This window comes from Scyliorhinus canicula, chromosome 8, assembly GCF_902713615.1.
Source record: "Scyliorhinus canicula chromosome 8, sScyCan1.1, whole genome shotgun sequence".
In the NCBI taxonomy this organism is placed as follows: Eukaryota; Metazoa; Chordata; class Chondrichthyes; order Carcharhiniformes; family Scyliorhinidae; genus Scyliorhinus; species Scyliorhinus canicula.
The window spans coordinates 55,423,683-55,441,971 of record NC_052153.1 but is presented as its reverse complement, the minus strand read 5'-3'; the positions used below and the strand labels follow the sequence as shown (position 1 = coordinate 55,441,971).

General features: G+C 45.6%; 1 protein-coding gene and 1 long non-coding RNA gene across 4 annotated transcripts in view; one reads left to right on the top strand and one right to left on the bottom strand.

Annotated features, from left to right (window-relative positions):
• The window catches only part of focad (focadhesin), a 366,162-nt gene that overhangs the window by 11,092 nt on the left and 336,781 nt on the right, over nucleotides 1-18,289 (bottom strand). For all 3 annotated transcript variants that reach the window (XM_038804621.1, XM_038804620.1, XM_038804622.1), the window contains exon 44: nucleotides 16,161-16,236. In XM_038804621.1, coding sequence (XP_038660549.1) covers nucleotides 16,161-16,236 — 76 coding nt within the window. The remainder of the gene's footprint in view (nucleotides 1-16,160; nucleotides 16,237-18,289) is intronic.
• The window catches only part of LOC119970272, a 40,199-nt gene continuing 32,480 nt past the window's right edge, over nucleotides 10,571-18,289 (top strand). The window contains exon 1 of the long non-coding RNA XR_005461576.1: nucleotides 10,571-10,637. This is a non-coding gene — a long non-coding RNA (uncharacterized LOC119970272). The remainder of the gene's footprint in view (nucleotides 10,638-18,289) is intronic.

Here is an 18,289-nt window from a genome sequence, read left to right as displayed (position 1 = left end):
CTTCCCAACCCACAACCAAAAGCATTTAGAAAGATAAGATCAGCAGATTCATAGCAACATCACCACCTGGAAGTTCCTTCCAAACCAATCATCCTGACTTGGAATTATACCGCCGTTCCTTCACTGTTGCTGGGTCAAAATCCTGGGTTTTGATCCCAACAGCACTGTGGTGTACCTAGCTATTAGAGTAATACTTTATCATCTACCATCTTAAAATATTTAATTTGCATCCACATCAATAGTCACATCTAACAGAAGAACTGACAAAATAACAGAAAGATTTCCCTTCTCTTGCCTCATTTCTACTTTGTATAGTAATTTAATATGAACAACAAGTAACAGGGAATGTTGACAGGAAAATTTGAGTTGCATCATCTTCTGAGCTTCTCACTCTGATTACTGCCTCACAATTATGGCCTGGTATTCATTATTTTTCTCTGTAGAAACACACGCGTGCAGTAAGGATTGTAAGGATATACTTGCTGGGAAATGAGAGCAATGTTTTTAACAATGCTTCATTCTACTAGAATTCAGAAGCTAACTCCTAAATGACCACCTGATTAAACAACAAACAATTCATCCCATTATAAAAGATCCAGCAGCTGCATCAATAATTCAAGTATGGGAATAGTTTTAACCTAACCCATTAGATAGGAAATGGATGGGTTCAGGCCTATTCCGATTTTACTCTCTGTTGACTTCAACAGGACGTGAAGCTAGAGGTGTAAAACGCAGAGCCCAGGAGAGAGGGTTTCACAAGCTGCGAAACACAGGAGCCCAGAAGGCCCGGGCTCATTGTTGTAAATGCTGGAATTTGCATTGTTGCCCAGAGTCAGACCGAGCACCGAGAGAGCCGACCTAGGACAATCTGTCTCTGATCCTCCAGCTTTTCTCCTCAAGATGTTGTAATTTTGCACAAGACTAAATGTTATAGCGTAAGGTTATGATAGAATTGAACCATGGAACAACTCCTGACAAGAGACCGGAATACAAAACTCACATTTCATCCTCCTGACAATGAAATGCCATTTAGCCACTTCTCCCGGGCAATGAAAGATGCCGGTGATAATGGAAATTTAAGACACTGGACACAAAGCTTGCACTTTTGGCAATAACCTCGAGGGTGACTTTTCGAGTAAATAAACGTCAGCATTCAAGGTCTAATCTTTTCCTCTTGCCTCAAATGTTCTTTTTGCATAGACACATTCCAAATACATTACTGAGTCAAACCAGATGGAGCCCTTACTCTCAATTTGAACATGCTACATTGGATCTAACGGTTGGTACCAAATATGTCCATTCGATTCATCAGCACATGCATATATCTGGTTCAAAACTTCAGTTGAATCAGAACAGGTATTTTTGTGTTGTAGGTATATATGAAGGGAATGTCTGTGAGTTTCAATAGTGGACTTGAATTCTTAATATAGTGCTGAAAAATACCAAGTAAACCAATCAAGGTCACTTAAGATTACTAATTCAGTTACATGGACAATAGAGGGTACCATTATATAACAAACTTTAAAAGACCTTTCAGAATAAAAACACCCCAATGGTTCAAAGAAGTAGACAATAACTGAATGTTTAATATTCCTTCAGCGTTCTACTTCATGTTGGTGAAGAGAAAGCTTGACATTTTCTCTTAAAGGGGACGGAGAGAGTAAGAGACAGATGAGAAAAAGAGACAGTGAGAGAGAGCGCCCGCGAGAGGGAGAGAGAGAGAGAGGGAGTGAGAAAGAAAAGAAGCAAGCCTGAGAGAATCAAGAATCAGATAAATGCAAATGGAATTTGGGAACAGAGGGTAGAGGGAGGGAGGGAGGGAGGGGGAGAGAGAGAGGAGGGTGTAGGGGACAGGGAAAGAGGGGACTGTGTAGTGACCATCACTCCCTGAAGGATCAAACTCTTTCAGACTGCAGAGCATCCAATCTCCTGTTGGCACGTAGCCATTCTTTGCCTGAGCGCTTTGACCCATGTAAGACCTCTGGCCTGTTAAAATGGGAGGGTGCTGCTTTAACTTTCTACCAGCACAGTGCCTCTCCAGGCAGCTGCTCCGCTCATTATGAAAGGCTCCATATAGTGGCAATGAAAGCCCCAGTCAGAATGGAAATGATTGGACCACTGCCCCATCAATCATACCTGGAGTCTATAATTCTGTAAGTATCGAGGTTTGAGTTAATGGGTATAATTTGCATAGGGAGCTATCCTTCACTTACTGCATTTTACTGGAGAAATATTCCTGCCGCAATTTCTTTGCTCAAGAATTCAAAGACTCCCAAGTGTTGCGGTCCTTCCACATCGCTAACTGACACAGCAGAGTCAATGTATTCTGTTGGGTCTTTGGATGTGGTCAACAAGCTGGGTGCCTGGCAGACAGAAGGTTCTCCATTTTTTCTGGTGGCAAAGTGGTAACCCATATACTTACTCCAGGATACAATGCTGCTATGTTCCCATCATTACAGCCAACAAGGGTCGAGGGGGAGGGGGCACGGCCCATCAGAGGTTGGGAGCATCTCAAGCTGTTGCAGGGTATCTCACACAGGCGGAACCCAAGTTAGTCTCAATGCAGCCTCAAAATTTCTCATTCTGATTGAGGTGAGTGAGAGTTCATTGCATCAAATATTACAACGTGCACATAAAAGCGCTGACCCCCGCCTCGGTCCCAGCTGAAAGTCAAACACCCCGGAACTATTATAGGCAGAGCATGGTATACGCAGGTTTGAGAAGAGGCGCAACGTGAAAAGCTGGAGTGGGTTCAAAGCACAGGAGAGGCTCCCTGGGAGGGAGTCAAAAGCCAAGATAGAATCCAGCTCCTGGGGCCACTGTTACCCCCACTGCCTTTATCTTCTGGGCCTAGTGTGAGGAGGAGGCTGTGAGTGCAGCAAAGGCTGTGGAATGGGGGCCCCGAGCCAAGTTTGCCAAGGTGGTAGAGCTTGGGGAGGTGGAGTTTCTGTATAATGGATCAATTAAATAACCTTGGCAGCTCTTCCACCCTTCTGCCCGTGTCTCCACTTGGCCTGCTTCCCATTCTCAAGAGCAGTGTGGCCCCCTCCCGTCAGCCACATGGCGGGGTCGGTGGGCAGAGGTGAAGCAGCGAGCTGCCTCTTTGGTCATTCCTGTCCAGGGATGGAGGAAGGAGCTCGGGCATGCGAATGAGAATAACCACTCTCTCCCTCCTTCAACATTGTGAGCTGCAGCTTGGAGAAGGTCTTTCTTTTTGATATACAACAGGTAGTTCATAGAATTCATAGAATTTACAGTGCAGAAGGAGACCACTCGGCCCATTGAGTCTGCACCGGCTCTTGGAAAGAGCACCCTACCCGAGGTCAACACCTCCACCCTATCCCCATAACCCAGTAACCCCACCCAACATTAAGGGCAATTTTGGACACTAAGGGCAATTTCTCATAGCCAATCCACCTAACCTGTACATCTTTGGACTGTGGGAGGAAACCGGAGCACCCGGAGGAAACCCACGCATACACGGGGAGGATGTGCAGACTCCACACAGACAGTGACCCAAGTCGGAATCGAACCTGGGACCCTGGAGCTGTGAAGCAATTGTGCTATCCACAATGCTACCGTGCTGCCCTCATAAAATAAGACATAAAACAAAATCTGAAAAGCTTTCTTGCAACCTGGATTGCCAGTGTGGCAATTATCCCCCAAATACTGAAATCAGTGTTATCATCTGCACATTGTTTTCAATAACTAATGGGATATTTACCTGCCAAGTTCACAATCTTACAATCTGGATTTGATTTATTGTCACGTGTACCGAGGTACAGTGAAAAGTTTTGTTCTGTGTCCAGCCCAGGCAGATGGTTCCATATATGAAAAAACATAGGACATACATAAACACACAATGTAAATACACAGACACAGGCATCGGGTGAAGTGTACAGAGAGCAATACTACTCAGTAGAGAAGATGTGTGAAGAGATCAGTTCAGTCTATAAGAGGGTCATTCGCAGACTTTTGTATCTGTTATTGAATCTTTTGGTGCGTGTTCTCAGACTTTTGTATCTCCTGCCTGATGGAAGATGTTGGAAAAGAGGATAATCCGGTTGGGAGGGCCCTTAGATTATGCTGCTCGCTTTCCCAAGGCTGCGGGAGGTGTAGCCCGAGTCAATGGATGGGAGGCAGGTTCACGTGATGGACTGGACTGTGTTCACAACTCTTTGTAGTATCTTACGGTTGTGGGCCGAGCAGTTGCCATACCAGGCTGTGATGCAGCCAGATAGGATGCTGTCTGTAGTGCATCTGTAAAAGTTGGTAAAAGCCAATGTGGACATGCTGAATTTCCTTAGTTTCCTGAGAAAGTATAGGAGCCGTTGTGCTTTCTTGGTCGTAGTGTCGCTGTGGGTGGACCAGGTCAGATTGTTAGTGATGTGCACACCTAGGAATTTGAAGCTGTCAACTATCTCCACCTCGGCACCATTGATGGAGACAGGGGTGTGTACGATACTTGGCTTCCTGAAGTCACAGCCTACCTCCTTAGTTTTGCTGACGTCGAGGGAGAGATTGTTGTCGTTACACTACTCCACTAGGTTCTCTATCTCCTTCCTGTACTCTGATTCATCATTGTTCAAGATCCAACCCACTACAGTCATATCATTAGCAAACCTGTAGATAGAGTTGGAGCCAAATTTTGCCACACAGCTGTGTGTGTATATAGGGAGTATAGTAGGAGGCTAAGTAGGCAGCCTTCTGGGGCCCCGGTATTGAGGACTATCGTGGAGAAGGTTTATCCTCACTGATTGTGGTCTATGGGTCAGGAAGTCGAGGATCCAGTTGCAGAGGGAGGAACCAAGTTCTAGGTTTTGGAGCTTTGATATGAGCTTGGCTAGGATTGTGATGTTGGAGGCGGAGCTGTAGTCAATAAATAGGAGTCTGATGAGTCGTTGTTGTCAAGATGCTCCCGGGATGAGTGTAGGGCCAGGGAGATGGCATCTGCTGTGGCGGTATGTGAATTGCAGTGGATCAAGGCATTCTGGGAGTATGGAGTTGATGTGTCTCATGACCAACCTTTCAAAGTAGACATCAAGGCCACCCGACGGTTGTTGTTGAAGCACGTTGCCTGGTTCTTCTTTGGCACCAGTATGATGGTGGTCTTCTTGAAGCAGATGGGAACCTCAGAACTAAGTAGGAAGAGGTTGAAGATGTCCGCAAACACTCCCACCAATTGGTCCGCACAGAATCTGAGTGCGCGACCAGGGACTCTGTCAGGACGTGCTGCTTTCCAACGGTTCACTTTCAAGAAGGCCGATCTGACTTCGGAAGCTGTGACAGTAGGTATGGGTGCATCCGAAGCTTCTGGAGCAGTTTACTGTGGTTTGATGGTGTCCTGCTCGAAACGTGCATAGAATACATTGAGTTCATCGGGGAGGGGTGCGCTGCTGCCGGAGATTCTACTCAGTTTTGCTTTGTAGCCCTGTGATGGTGATTAAGCCTTGCCACAATCAATGCGAGTCCGTGTCGTTAGTCTGTGACTCTAGCTTATTGTTTCCTGATGACTTTGCAGAGGTCGAACTGATTTTTTATATAGGTCAGGGTCATCTGTCTTGAATGCCTCAGACCTGGCCTTCAGTGGGGAGTTAATCTCCTGATTAAGCCACGGTTTCCAGTTGGGGAACATAAGTACTACCTTCTTCGGCACATACTCTTCTACACACTTGCTGATGAAGTCTGTGACTGTGGCAAAATAATAATTTAGGTTGGCAGCTGAGTTCTTGAATATGGACCGATCCACTGAGTCCAAGCAGTAGCGTAGGAACACTTCTGTTGCCTCAGACCAGCATTGCACAACCTTCTTAACCGGATTCTCACGCTTAAGTTTCTGCTTGTATGCCGGGAGAAGGAGGACCGTCTTATGATGCGCTTTTCCGAAGTGCGGTTGGGAGATGGATCGGTAGGCGCCTTTGATGTTTGTGTAGCAGTGGCTAAGGATGTTGGACGCCTGGTGGGACAGGAGATGTGTTGGTGAAGTTTTGGCAGGACACTCTTGAGTTTGGCCTGATTGAAGTCCCCGGTCATGATGAACAAGGCCTCCCGGTGTTCTGTTTCACTGTTAGATATAGCGGTGTACAATTGATCAAGTGTCTTCTTCACTTCCGCCTGGAGTGGGATGTAGACCGCGTGATGATGGCAGAAGTGAACTCACATGGAAGGTAGTATGGGTAGCACTTCACAGTCAGGTATTCCAGGTCTCGGGAGCAATATTTCGCCAAGGTCGCCACGCCCAAGCATCAGGAGGAGTTGATGAGGAGGCAAATCCATCCACCCTTCAATTTGCCTGATGACACCGTGCGGTTCAGTGTATTGAGAAACCCTCAGGTTGTATGGCACAGTTCGGTGAAGCAGGAGTGAGCCACGTCTCTGTAAAGCAGAGCACACGGCAGTCTCTTACATCCCTCTGAAAGGTAAGTTTAGTGTTAAGTTCGTCCAGCTTGTTTTCGATCGCTTGGACATTTGCCAGGAGTATGCTGGATGGAGGAGACTTGAAACCGCGTTGCTTTAGTCTCACCTGCAGACTGTCGCGTTCCCCTCATTTCCTCGGTTGGCAGCTGCTTCTGGATGGTCCTAGGATCCGATGGGAGAAGTCTGACCTTGTGGAAGGTAAGTGGTTGTGTCTGGCGGAGTCCTGGGTGCTGGTTGTGATTTGGGTGGTGGGGGGGGGGGGGGGGCATGTTTGCCATCCGATTGTTTCCCAGGGTTCTGTGAGGATGGATCTACCTTTTGGCGCTGTTATTGCTGTTAAGGTGAACTTTGCACCCTCTGGTTTGTTTAATAGTCACAGTTGATGTTTCTCTTCCCGTACCTAGTGTTGCACAAGGCAGACTTTCATCTGTTTCCACAGTGAGCTTTTTCTCCCCGGAACAGGTCGCTAAACCTGTTGCCAGGGGTTTACAGCTCAGGGGCACTGCTGCGCATCAACCATAGATGATCAGGACTCTTTCCCACTCTTACTGCCTGCCATTGCAGTGTTGGAAGGATTTTGCAGGTTGTCAGCCACGTTAAGAATGCACCTTCCTGGAATGTGACTCAAACCCTGAGCTTATCGCTTAGAGGCAAGGACGCTACGCACTGCGCCACAAGATCTCCCCTAATAGCGTCAGTGGAACACACAAACTAATACTGCATTCTCTCGTTGCTGCTCTTAATATTAATGACCCATGCTGCATATATATTGGACAATATTTGTAACTATTTTGCAACAATGGCCGACATCATATTCCTCGAACCTCTCTGTGATTATTTGGTGAATTGATTGGTGAATCTTGAAAGGGGGGAAAAATATGACATGCAAGTTTGAGGTAGGGGCGGGGGAGAGAATGGGTCCTGGAATCAGGAGGAGCACGAGGATCCATGATTTACCTTCCTGGCCCTGGGAAAATGAACATCCAACTCAACTGCCTGTGTCTTGCTCAATGGATTGTGTTAAAATGAACCCCATAGCTCCCAACGAATACATAACTTATAGATAAGATCCAGTGGCACTAAAAAAAAAATCTTGTCTATAGTCCAAAAGCTCCCGACGGTCCAGCATTGCCAGCAAGTTACGAGTTTGAACATTTAAATGGGCCCCCTCCTCCCCGGTGAGTTTGGATTATTTTCATTCTCTTTTAAGCATCGATCGCTTAAGTTTGGGAGTGGGGAAAAATGGGGGAAAGGAAAATGGTGCTCAGTAGTACAGAGACATCTTCCATCACTTAGGGCAGCACGGTAGCATTGTGGATAGCACAATTGCTTCACAGCTCCAGGGTCCCAGGTTCGATTCAGGCTTGGGTCACTGTCTGTGCGGAGTCTGCACATCCTCCCCGTGTGTGCGTGGGTTTCCTCCGGGTGCTCCGGTTTCCTCCCACAGTCCAAAGATGTGCAGGTTAGGTGGATTGGCCATGATAAATTGCCTTTAGTGTCTAAAATTTCCCTTAGTGTTGAGTGGGGGTACTGGGGATAGGGTGGAGGTGTTGACCTTGGGTAGGGTGCTCTTTCCAAGAGCCGGTGCAGACTCGATGGGCCGAATGGCCTCCTTCTGCACTGTAAATTTTATGATCTATGGTCACTTGTGTCAGCAGGGGGTGATTGGGACTGCAGGTTAGAGAAATCGGCAGTCAGGCTCGTCATTTTCCCAGTTAAACACACAAAGGTCATAACATACCGGGGGGGGGGGGGGGGGGGGGGGGGGGGGGGAGAGAGGAGAGGAGAGGAGAATCTCAGAATTAAATACAAAATCTTCTGGGGCAGAAACTGAAAGTATTAATCGATGTACCTTGTCTGATGACAGCAGCCTCTGATTATTGAAAGCATACTTCCTGTCATGTCGTGTGCCTACATATCCAGTTAGTCACTCCAGATATGCAGCTCATTAAATCGTTTTTATTTACTTCGATGGTTCTGAGAAGTTTCCCCTCCGATTTCCAACTGGATGTGATGAAATTTTAGCACAGGCAACAGGCATATCTTCACCAAAGAGTTCAAAGATGAAGAAAATGAATGAAGACAGCCAGTCTATCAAACGTGCTCTGTACGTGAAGAACCTTCTCTCCATCGCTATGCTTCATTTCCACTGGCACAACATGATATGGGTGGTCTTGGCATCTGACCAAAAGGCTTATATGCTCACATTGGAATGCAGCGAACAGCACTGATTATTTCATGCCATTGTACATAAATGCTTTGTGTATACAGGACTATAGAGAATGCCAGATGGTGTTTGACCCCGATTTTGAGCTTTCACTGTTATTTTAATACGAGATATATTCTTTATACAGCCTGTGTGTCCCCGAAGGCCAAAGGAAGGGGGCAGGAATGGGAGAAAGATGCATTCTGAAAGACAAATTTCTGCCCCTCCCTCTAAAGACATCATATTGGTAGTGTACGAGGTACAATGAAAATTTACGACAGAGTAAAACAATAAGAAAAACCTGGTGTACAGACATTGTTACAGAGTTTATCTAATAGTGAAGAGATAACTATAATATTGAAACAGAAAAGCTTAAAAACTAGCTTTGTGATTTAATCCGAAACATGGATGTAGTTAGTCATGCTGAGGAACTGTGGATAAAAGCAAATTGCTGCGGACGCTGGAATCTGAAACAAAAACAGAAAATACTGGACAATCTCATCAGGTCTGACAGCAGCTGTGGAGAGAGAATGGAGGTTTTGAGTCTGGATGACTCTTTGTCAAAGCTTTGACAATGGTGGAGAATTATCTGTTGTATATGGGGGCTGGTTATGCAGTTTATTGCATCATTGTGAAGCAAGAGTACTGGGATTCAATGGTTGCACGCTCAAAGCACACGTACAAAGCTGTTTATTTGTCACTGGCTGAGGTCAGTTTTCCACCAGCTACAAACCTGCAGGACAGTCGGTGATCTACAGCCAGCTGAAGTGGATCTGTTGAACAGAGTCTACAGAGTGGGTTTAAAAAAAAGTGGGTTGAAAGATGCAAAACCAGCTGCTGCAAGCAGAGTTCTGAGGAAAAAGTAATCGACCTGAATGATCAATTATGTCTCTCTCCTCAGAGGCTGCCTGACTATTTCCAGCATATTCTGTTTTTATTTCAGAATTCTCGCATCGGCAGTATTTTGCTTTTGCACCATTGCAGACTATCTGGTTTATTCCTCTGTATCGACCGCCCTGAACTTGGGTTATCAGTGCATCTCGAGTCTTGATACGGCACGTTCTTGCTGCCACAGTACTGTGGGCACCTTAGCGTGGCTAGGGAATTATGAGGCACCATGCAGTCTTGAGCAGCAGATTAGTATTCTGAGAGGTTCACTGGTTTTATCACCAGCAGCTCCCTTTCAGCATCTAGCAATGACTTGGGAGCAAATGTATAAAGTGTTAACATTTGAGAAACCATGAAATGTGAATGGCGTGCTGAATAATTCAATACACACTGAATTTCATTTCTTCCAAGTATTATCCAAAGACACAAAACTCAACCCAGTGTGGGGTAAGGCTCATTTAACGATGTGTGGTCCACGATGGACTAGTGTATTTTATTCTCCATCTCATGTTTCAGAAAGTTAAACATGTAAAGCCTGACTTTATTTCAGCTTTATTTCATTCCTGATGAAGTAGCAGCTGTATGCTGCACAAAGACACCCCATGCTGGATCCTCCTCCTCATAACAACAGTGGTGGGACCTCCACCTGCTGCTGTCCTCACACAACTCCCAGCTGTTTTCATATTTAGACTTGTTTTTTTAAAAATGCCTTTCTTTACGCGGAGACGGCCCCTCAAACTGTTTCCAGTTCTGATGACAGGGCAGTCCCAGATGTTAACTTTGTTTCTGCCTCTACACAGATGTTGCTTCACCTGCTGAATCCCCCCCCCCCCCCCACCCCCCACCCTCCGCCCCCCACCCTCCGCCCCCCCAGAATTTTCTGTGTTTATTCCAGATTTCCAGCATCCGCAGGATTCCTCTTTTCCAATCTATTTTTCCTGGGTGGGCACTCATGTGTTATGCGGGAATGGGTTAATGTTTAGCTTGAAGTTTACTCATCCACGATTGACTGTGAGGTAAACTGTTTGTACACAGAGGCAGGGAAAAGTTGAGGCGCAGGTTTTGGCGAGGTAGAGCTAGACGAGGAAGCTGACCCTTTGCGGATGATTTCACCACGGAAGGGCAGGTAAATGAAGGAGGAGAATGGTGTACCACAGGGATCGGTGCTGGGTCCCTTGCTGTCTGTCGTGCGCATTAGTTAACTAGATGGGAATGTGGAGGGCATGATTACTAAGTTCGCAGATGACACATATATTGGTGGTGTGGCAAATAGTGAGGAGGAATGCCTTAGATTACAGGATGAAATTGTCAGGCTGGTCAGATGGGCAGAACAGCGGCAAATGGAATTTAACCCTGAAATGTGTGAGGTGATGCATCTTGGAAGGACGAACAAGCAAGAAAATACACAATGAACAGTAGAATCCTGGAGTGCACAGAGGATCAGAGGGACCATGGGGTGCATTGGCGGCACGGTAGCGCCACTGGTTAGCACTGTTGCTTCACAGCGCCAGGGTCCCAGGATTGATTCCTGGCTTGGGTCACTATCTGTGCGGAGTCTACACGTTCTCCCGATGTCTGCGTGGGTTTCCTCCGGGTTTTCCAGTTTCTTCCCACAAGTCCGAAAGACCTGCTTTTAGGGAATTTGGACATTCTGAATTCTCGCTCCGTGTACCTGAACAGGCGCCGGAATGTGGCAACAAGGGGCTTTTCACAGTAACTTCATTGTAGTGTTAATGTAAACCTACTTCTGACACTAATGAAGATTATTTTTATCATCATTAGGCAGTTAAAAAGGCATATGGGATATTGTTATTAGTCCAGGCATAGAGTATAATAGCAGGGAGGTAATGCTGGAGCTGTATGAAATGCTTATAGGCCATAGCTAGAGTATTATTTGCAGTTCTGGTCACCACTCTATAGGGAGGAAGTGATTGTACTAGAAAGGATGGAGAGGACCAGGATGTTTCCTGGGGTGAAGTGTTTCAGGTATGAAGAGAGGCTGGTTAAGCTGGGGTTGTTCTTGTTAGTGCTGAAGGAGGACCTTATTGAGGTGTATAAAATTATGAGGGACATATATAGGGTAGAGAGGAATGAACTTTTCCCCTTAGTAGATCAATATCTTTTTCCCTTAGTAGGGTCAATAACCAGGGCTCATAGATTTAAGATAATGCGCAGGAGATTTAGAAGGGTGATAGGAATCTGGAACTCACTGCCTGAAAGGATGGCAGAGGCAGAAACCCTCAGATCATTTAAGAAACATTTAGATGAGCATTTGAAACACGATAGAATACAAGGCTACAGACCAAGTGCTGGAAAATGGGATTCGAATAGATAGGTGCTTGATGGCTGACGCAGTCACGATGGGCCAAAGGGCCTCTTTCTGTGCTATAAAACTCTGCACACCCCAGCCGTGTGTTTCTCAGCAGCCGGAGGCGGGGCGGCGCGCGATTCGCTGGTGGTGGAATTTCCTGTTCTTGCCGCTGTCAATGGGAATTCCCATTGATGCCACCTCACGACACTGGGAAACCCGCAGACGCAGGTAAGCTGCTGACAGGACCAGAGAATCCCGCCGCCATCAGACTGCCGGGAAAGTCCGGCTGATGACTCTATGGGAAGGGGCCAAGGAAAGATCATTGATGACCTGCGGAAGTGACAAGGCAGGGCAGAGAAGCTATTGCTGGAGATGTTCAGTCTACAAATGCAGTGTTAACAGCTATGCCAAACACCCAGTCCCAATAAGATGAATATCAGAGAAGAGACATTAGAGGAGGATGATAACATCGTCCACACCAAAAGGCTGCAGGCAGATCAAGCAGGATGGGCAGGGATCGTGTGCCGTGGTCAAAATTGCAGAGGATGTCATCTGTAACTTGGTTAGGGTTGCTACAATGCTGCAGCAGGATAGTAACCTAACTGGAGAGAGTCAAACTTGGAGATGTGGGAAAGATAGGCATGGATTTGAACTGTGACATCACATCCAAGGACATGTGTGGAAAGGGAGGTTGGAGATGGGGTGGTAGTTTGCAAAGACACATGGATGGATTTTCTTTGAGGAGGGGGAGATGAAAACAGATTTGAAAGGGAGGAGTGCAGACCTGAGGAGAGAGATGACTCGTACAGAGGCCAATAAGGAAGCTGGGTGGCCAGCAGGATATCAAAGCCAGAGGAGAGGGATGTCTGAACAAAGAGAGCTGTAGATGATTGTGCCACAAAAAGGATGAAAGGTCAGACAGTGTGATTTTAAGTGACCTGGAGGAGAACTTTATCCTGAGATGGACACAGAAGGAAGCGGGTTTGGAAGCGGGCAAGGTGGGCGCGATTGTTGAGATACAAGAACATGGTCTGAGATGGTCATACTAATGACCAAGGCCATCGGAGTAGAGAGATGGTGGGAGAGGTTAAGGTTGAGGGGGTGGGTGGGCTTACATGGACGGAGAGGTGTAGACTCGGTCTGGAGAACAGTGAATTCAGAGGAGAGAGAGTAAGTGAGGTGGGATTTAGACGGAGACTACTAAGGATGTCGAGTCGCTCAGTGCAAAGGTCCAGGTGGAAATCTCAGAGAGGAATTCTGGCTGGGGCCTGAACAGCAGACAATGAGGATTTAAAGGAGGCGAGAAGGCTGAGACAAGGTGAGACACTCAAGGAAGGTGGGAACACAGCAGCAACAGGAAGAGTCCAAGGTGGGACTTGGTGATAAGGACATCACTGTCACTGTTGGGGACAGATGGAGATCCTTCAATACGGCTAGGCATTCATACCAATGAGCTAAGTTTTAATTAAAAACAGATTGTCAATATAATAATTCACAGGCAATAATGAAGGGCAAAGCATTGTTTTGTGAGTGAACAGAGATTCTGGAGGAAGAAATGTGGATCATAGAATCAAAGAATTTACAATGCAGAAGGAGGCCATTTGGCCCATCGGGTCTGCACCGGTCCTTGGAAAGAGCACCCTACCCAAGCCCATACGTCCACCTTAAGTGAATAACCCAAGCTAACCTTTTTGGACACTCCACCTAACTTGTATGTCTTTGGACTGTGGGAGGAAACCAGAGTACCTGGAGGAAACCCACGCAGACACGGGGAGAAAGTGCAAACTCCACACAGACAGTCACCCGAGGCCGGAATTGAACCTGGGACCCTGGTGCTGTGAGGCAGCAGTGCTAACCAGTGTGCCACCGTGCTGCCAGATCAGTCCGAAGAGTCCAACGGGGTGGAGTGAGTTGCGATGGAATGGGACAACAAAATGGTTGGCAACGCTGGCACACTGTCTCGGAAGTTGGCGACAAGGAAGGATGAGGAAGTTAGGGTTCCTGCTTTTGAGGAAGCAGTGATGGTTGGCTCTATGGACTCTGGACAATGTGTTGGTAGGCCAGTTTGAAGGGAGAGCAGTAGTGATGAGTTGACGGAGAAAGACCAAGAGGGGAGAAGGGAAAATGGTCAGAGAGAGGTAATGGGAGAAAGAAAGAGATCGAAGCAATGGACATTTGGATCTGAAATGATAGCTAAAATGTACATGAAAATGGACACCGAGGGAATTCAAGTTACATAGGCATGTTAGAAATTAAGAGAGACATGTCTTGGTCATAAACAGAGGACATTTCCTTCGTCCCGTGTGAAATATGGATCAAAAATTGTTACACACTACTTCAATAAACATAACAAAGTGTAACCACATTTCAGCCCATCCTGTCATAATATACATCTATGTATATAATGGAGTGCAGACAGGCAGTGATTGACACACAAGATGACCAGTAAGCACATAGAACAGAGCAGCCAATCACCAGACAGGACACTACCACTATAAAGCCAGAGGGCACTAGGTTTCCCGCTCTCTCTGGACCCAGCCACTGAGACAGTCAGAGTTCGTGAGCTAGCCAGTGCAAACACCATGCGGTAGCTAATAAGTCTGGTCAGGCTAGTACCAGGTCTCCAGTCAAGTCAGCATAGTGTCAACCCACAGTTGAACATGTATAATAGTTAAGACATTGTAGCCACCTGGGGTGACCACTGCCCAACACAAAATGGAAGATTGCAAGGAATGCAGGGAATTTGGACATATTGTAAAAGCAAGCAGCTTGCAAAACGCTTGTATATTCAGACTACTGCAGAAACCAGTTCTGACTGCTGCAGAAACCAGACAGCACTATGAAAAGAAAACAGTTAGCATACTAATGAGGCGATACCGGGCGATCCCCAGGTACAATGGAAACAAGTTAAACACAAATTGATACATTGAATGGAAGGCCAGAATTTTCGGCGCCAAAGAAGCCCAAAACAATAAGTCCCAAGAACCGCCCTAGTGATCGAGGAACTGCCCCGTTATTGGGGAATTCAAATCAATCGATTGGGAGGAGACCCAATCGATTGCGAGAATATAGAGGATCCGCCCAGGTGGGCGCAAGACCCTGAGAGGAGTATAAGTCAGAGACCGCGCCCCCAGCTCTCTCTCTGCCAGCCTCTCCTTGACCAGCCAGCCCTCCCAGCAGAACACCGTTGCAGCAGAAGAACCTTGAGGAGGAGGGGTCTGGACAGCAGCCGCCAACAAGTAAGTCACAACGCACGCTACGAGAGTAGACACTCCTGAACCCCTGTAGTCCATAACTACTGGAAGCCTGCGGACCCAGGACAAAGCTAGATGCCGTTGTTCCCTGATCCGCCAGTCCCCTTATCCAGATGCGTATTTGACCTATTAGTGGTAGGATTAGCCTAGTCTTATAGTTTTATATGCAAGATTAGTAGATTACTGTAATATAATAAATGTTCCTTGTTTGAACTTACTAATTGGTGTATGGTTTTATTGCTTTGAACTTGACCTTGAAACTTGTGGCGGTATCTTAACGATACCTGGTGACTCCAAAGCCAAGTAACGAAACAGAGCCAAATTGAATGTTAAGCACACTCACCCAGAACAAGCAACATTAAATAAAATCGTGTTGCATCTTATCAAATGTTGGAGGTTTGTCTCTCGCTACACTGCATCAAGTGCAGTCCACATCGACCCAGCCTGCCCAACACATCACATCCTACTTGATCAACAATCCCATCAAGACAATCTTGTATATTGACTACTCCTTTTGTTTTTGTATCAAAGAATTCCTTTAAGAGTTTGGTTACTTGAGGAAAATGTTTTAAACTTAATTTACCCTGTTTAAGTTAAAATTATAGAATCAGAATCTAGCATAGATGTTGCCCATTTGTGATACAAAGCAGTTCTGCTTCCATAACATTTAACAAACATCAGCATTTCCCAAGGTTACTTATTCTTGCTCTCCTGCAGTTAAGACAACTTTTTCTGTGTGTCCTGACTGGTCCAAAACCACAGCCAAGCTATGGCAGTGAAATAGCTCTAACCATCGCCAGTGGAGCTGTTCAGAGAGTCACAGGACTGCTCTCTAACAATAGCGTTGCCAGAGCAGCCCCTCAGCAACAGGAACCAAGAAAAAAGTCAATCCTTTGAACAAAAAAAAATCAAGCAGCCAGCCTTCCTCTTTAACCTACACAGCACTAGTGAAACTGACCCCAATATATTAGCCTAATAAGTAAATTACGTGTAAGGATTAACGGTCGAATATGATTTAAGAAAGCACCAGATCAAATGTTCTATCAAGGATATATAAAACTTTAGATAAAAGCAGTAATAATACCTTTGATCATTTTCAACGTATCCAATGATAATGCTTCATGCGGACTTTCTACTATGGTAAAGAGCCAATCAATGAACTGCAATGGAAACAGAAATACAAAACTCAATGGAAGATTCCGATTATCATAATGCATCAACCAACTTTGTTTATGAACTAACATGTACTCAATTTCTGTGGAGTTATTTTAATAGTTTTCAGTTTATTGTGTATAATCAGAATTTTGTTTTTACAATTCTGAAGCAATGAATATTGAATTTATTCAGTTATTTCCAAGGAGACATAAAGGTCAGCTGTGGAAAATTATTCTCTGGGACACAGTAAAAGGGGATTTGAGCTCCAAAATTCACTGGCCCATATAAACGTGCTGCCGGTTTCCAATAATAATAGACCAAAAATAGGCATTTTTCTTGGATTGTTTTTGTATATCTATGATTTTATACTCCCTGTCTTCCAAGTTTTATGTGCAGACCTGTACTGCTTATAATTTGAATGCTTAAGGATAACCATTTATTAAACTTACCTTGGATTAAATATTCCCGGCTTGATTACCAGTTAAGTGTTGCAGAACTTCTGTCTTTCTTTAACGGACCTTCCAGCTCTGTCTCCAAGTTCAGTGTGAACATCTTCACAGAACCACCTGCCTAAAGCCTCTTCCCTGCCTTTCCCACTGCTCTATTTTTCCTCATTTCCCATCAACCCTTGAGGAATGTCCTTTAGAAAAAACAACACAATAAGTGCTTCAATAAACTTACGACTAATTGTCAGGCCACAGCCAGGCACATGGTCGTGCATCTTTTCTTAAGGGCATATTTCGACAAACGAATTTCCAAATACTGAGTCAGGAGCCAGGTGTAAAATGTTTAGTACATTTACGCAGCAAATTATACCAATATACAACAGGGATTTGCAGTCTAAATGTCTTGAATAATTAAAACAGAATTCCTAGCTTAATGCTGGGAAACAGCACAGGGGTGGGGGAAATGCAGTGGGTGAGAAATTGGTCAGCAGCCAAATCTTTCTTTTAAAAAAGATATTTTATTCCAAATATACTCAACATAGTAACACAACCTGAACAGCCTACAGAGTATACAATTTGTACATTTTCCCCCCCATTTACTGCACCCCCTTCCCCCAAGACAAACAGCTCCTCAAATATAGCCATGAATGGCCTCAACTGTACCTAGAAGCCCACCTCCGACCTGAGAAACCCATACAAGTCTCCCAATTATGCCGCATCCTCCAATTCAAAAGTATCCATTGCCGGGCAATCAGAGGGACAATGGCCACAAGGTCGGCCCATTCCCCTTCAGCAGCTCCGGCTCCGCTGTCAGATCATCCCTCAACCTCCGTCTTTCTAATGAAAACAGTCCGAGTCTATTCAGCCTTTCCACATAATTAACACCCTCCAGACCAGGCAACATCCCGGTAAACCTCCTCTGCACTCTCTCCACAGCCTCCACATCCTTCTGGTAGTGTGGCGACCAGAATTGTGTGCAATATTCCAAGTGCGGCCGTACCAAAGTTCTACACAACTGTAGCATGACTTGCCAGTTTTTATACTCAATGCCCCATCCAATGAAGACGCGCATTACGTACGCTTTCTTGACTACCTTGTCCACTTGTGTTGCCACCATCAAAGATCTGTAGACTTGCACGCCCAGATTTCTCTGACTTTCTATATTCCTAAGAGTTTTGCCATTTACAGTATATTTTCCCTCTATGTTAGACATGCCAAAATGCGTCACCTCACATTTGTCCGGGTTAAACTCCATTTGCCATTTCTCTGCCCAAATCTCCAACCTATCTATGTCTTGTTGTATTCTCTGATATTCCTCAACACTATCTGCCACTCCACCAACCTTGGTGTCATCCGCGAACTCACTAATCAGACGAGCTACATTTTCCTCCAAATCATTTATGTACACTACAAACAACAGAGACCCCAGCACAGATCCATGTGGAACAACACTAGTCACAACCTTCCATTCAGAAAAAACACCCTTCTACTGCTACCCTTTGCCTTCTGTGACTGAGCCAGTTCTGTATCTATCTTACCACCTCACCTCTGATCCCGTGTGACTTCACCATTTGTACCAGTCTGCCATGAGGCACTTGTCAAAGGCTTTACT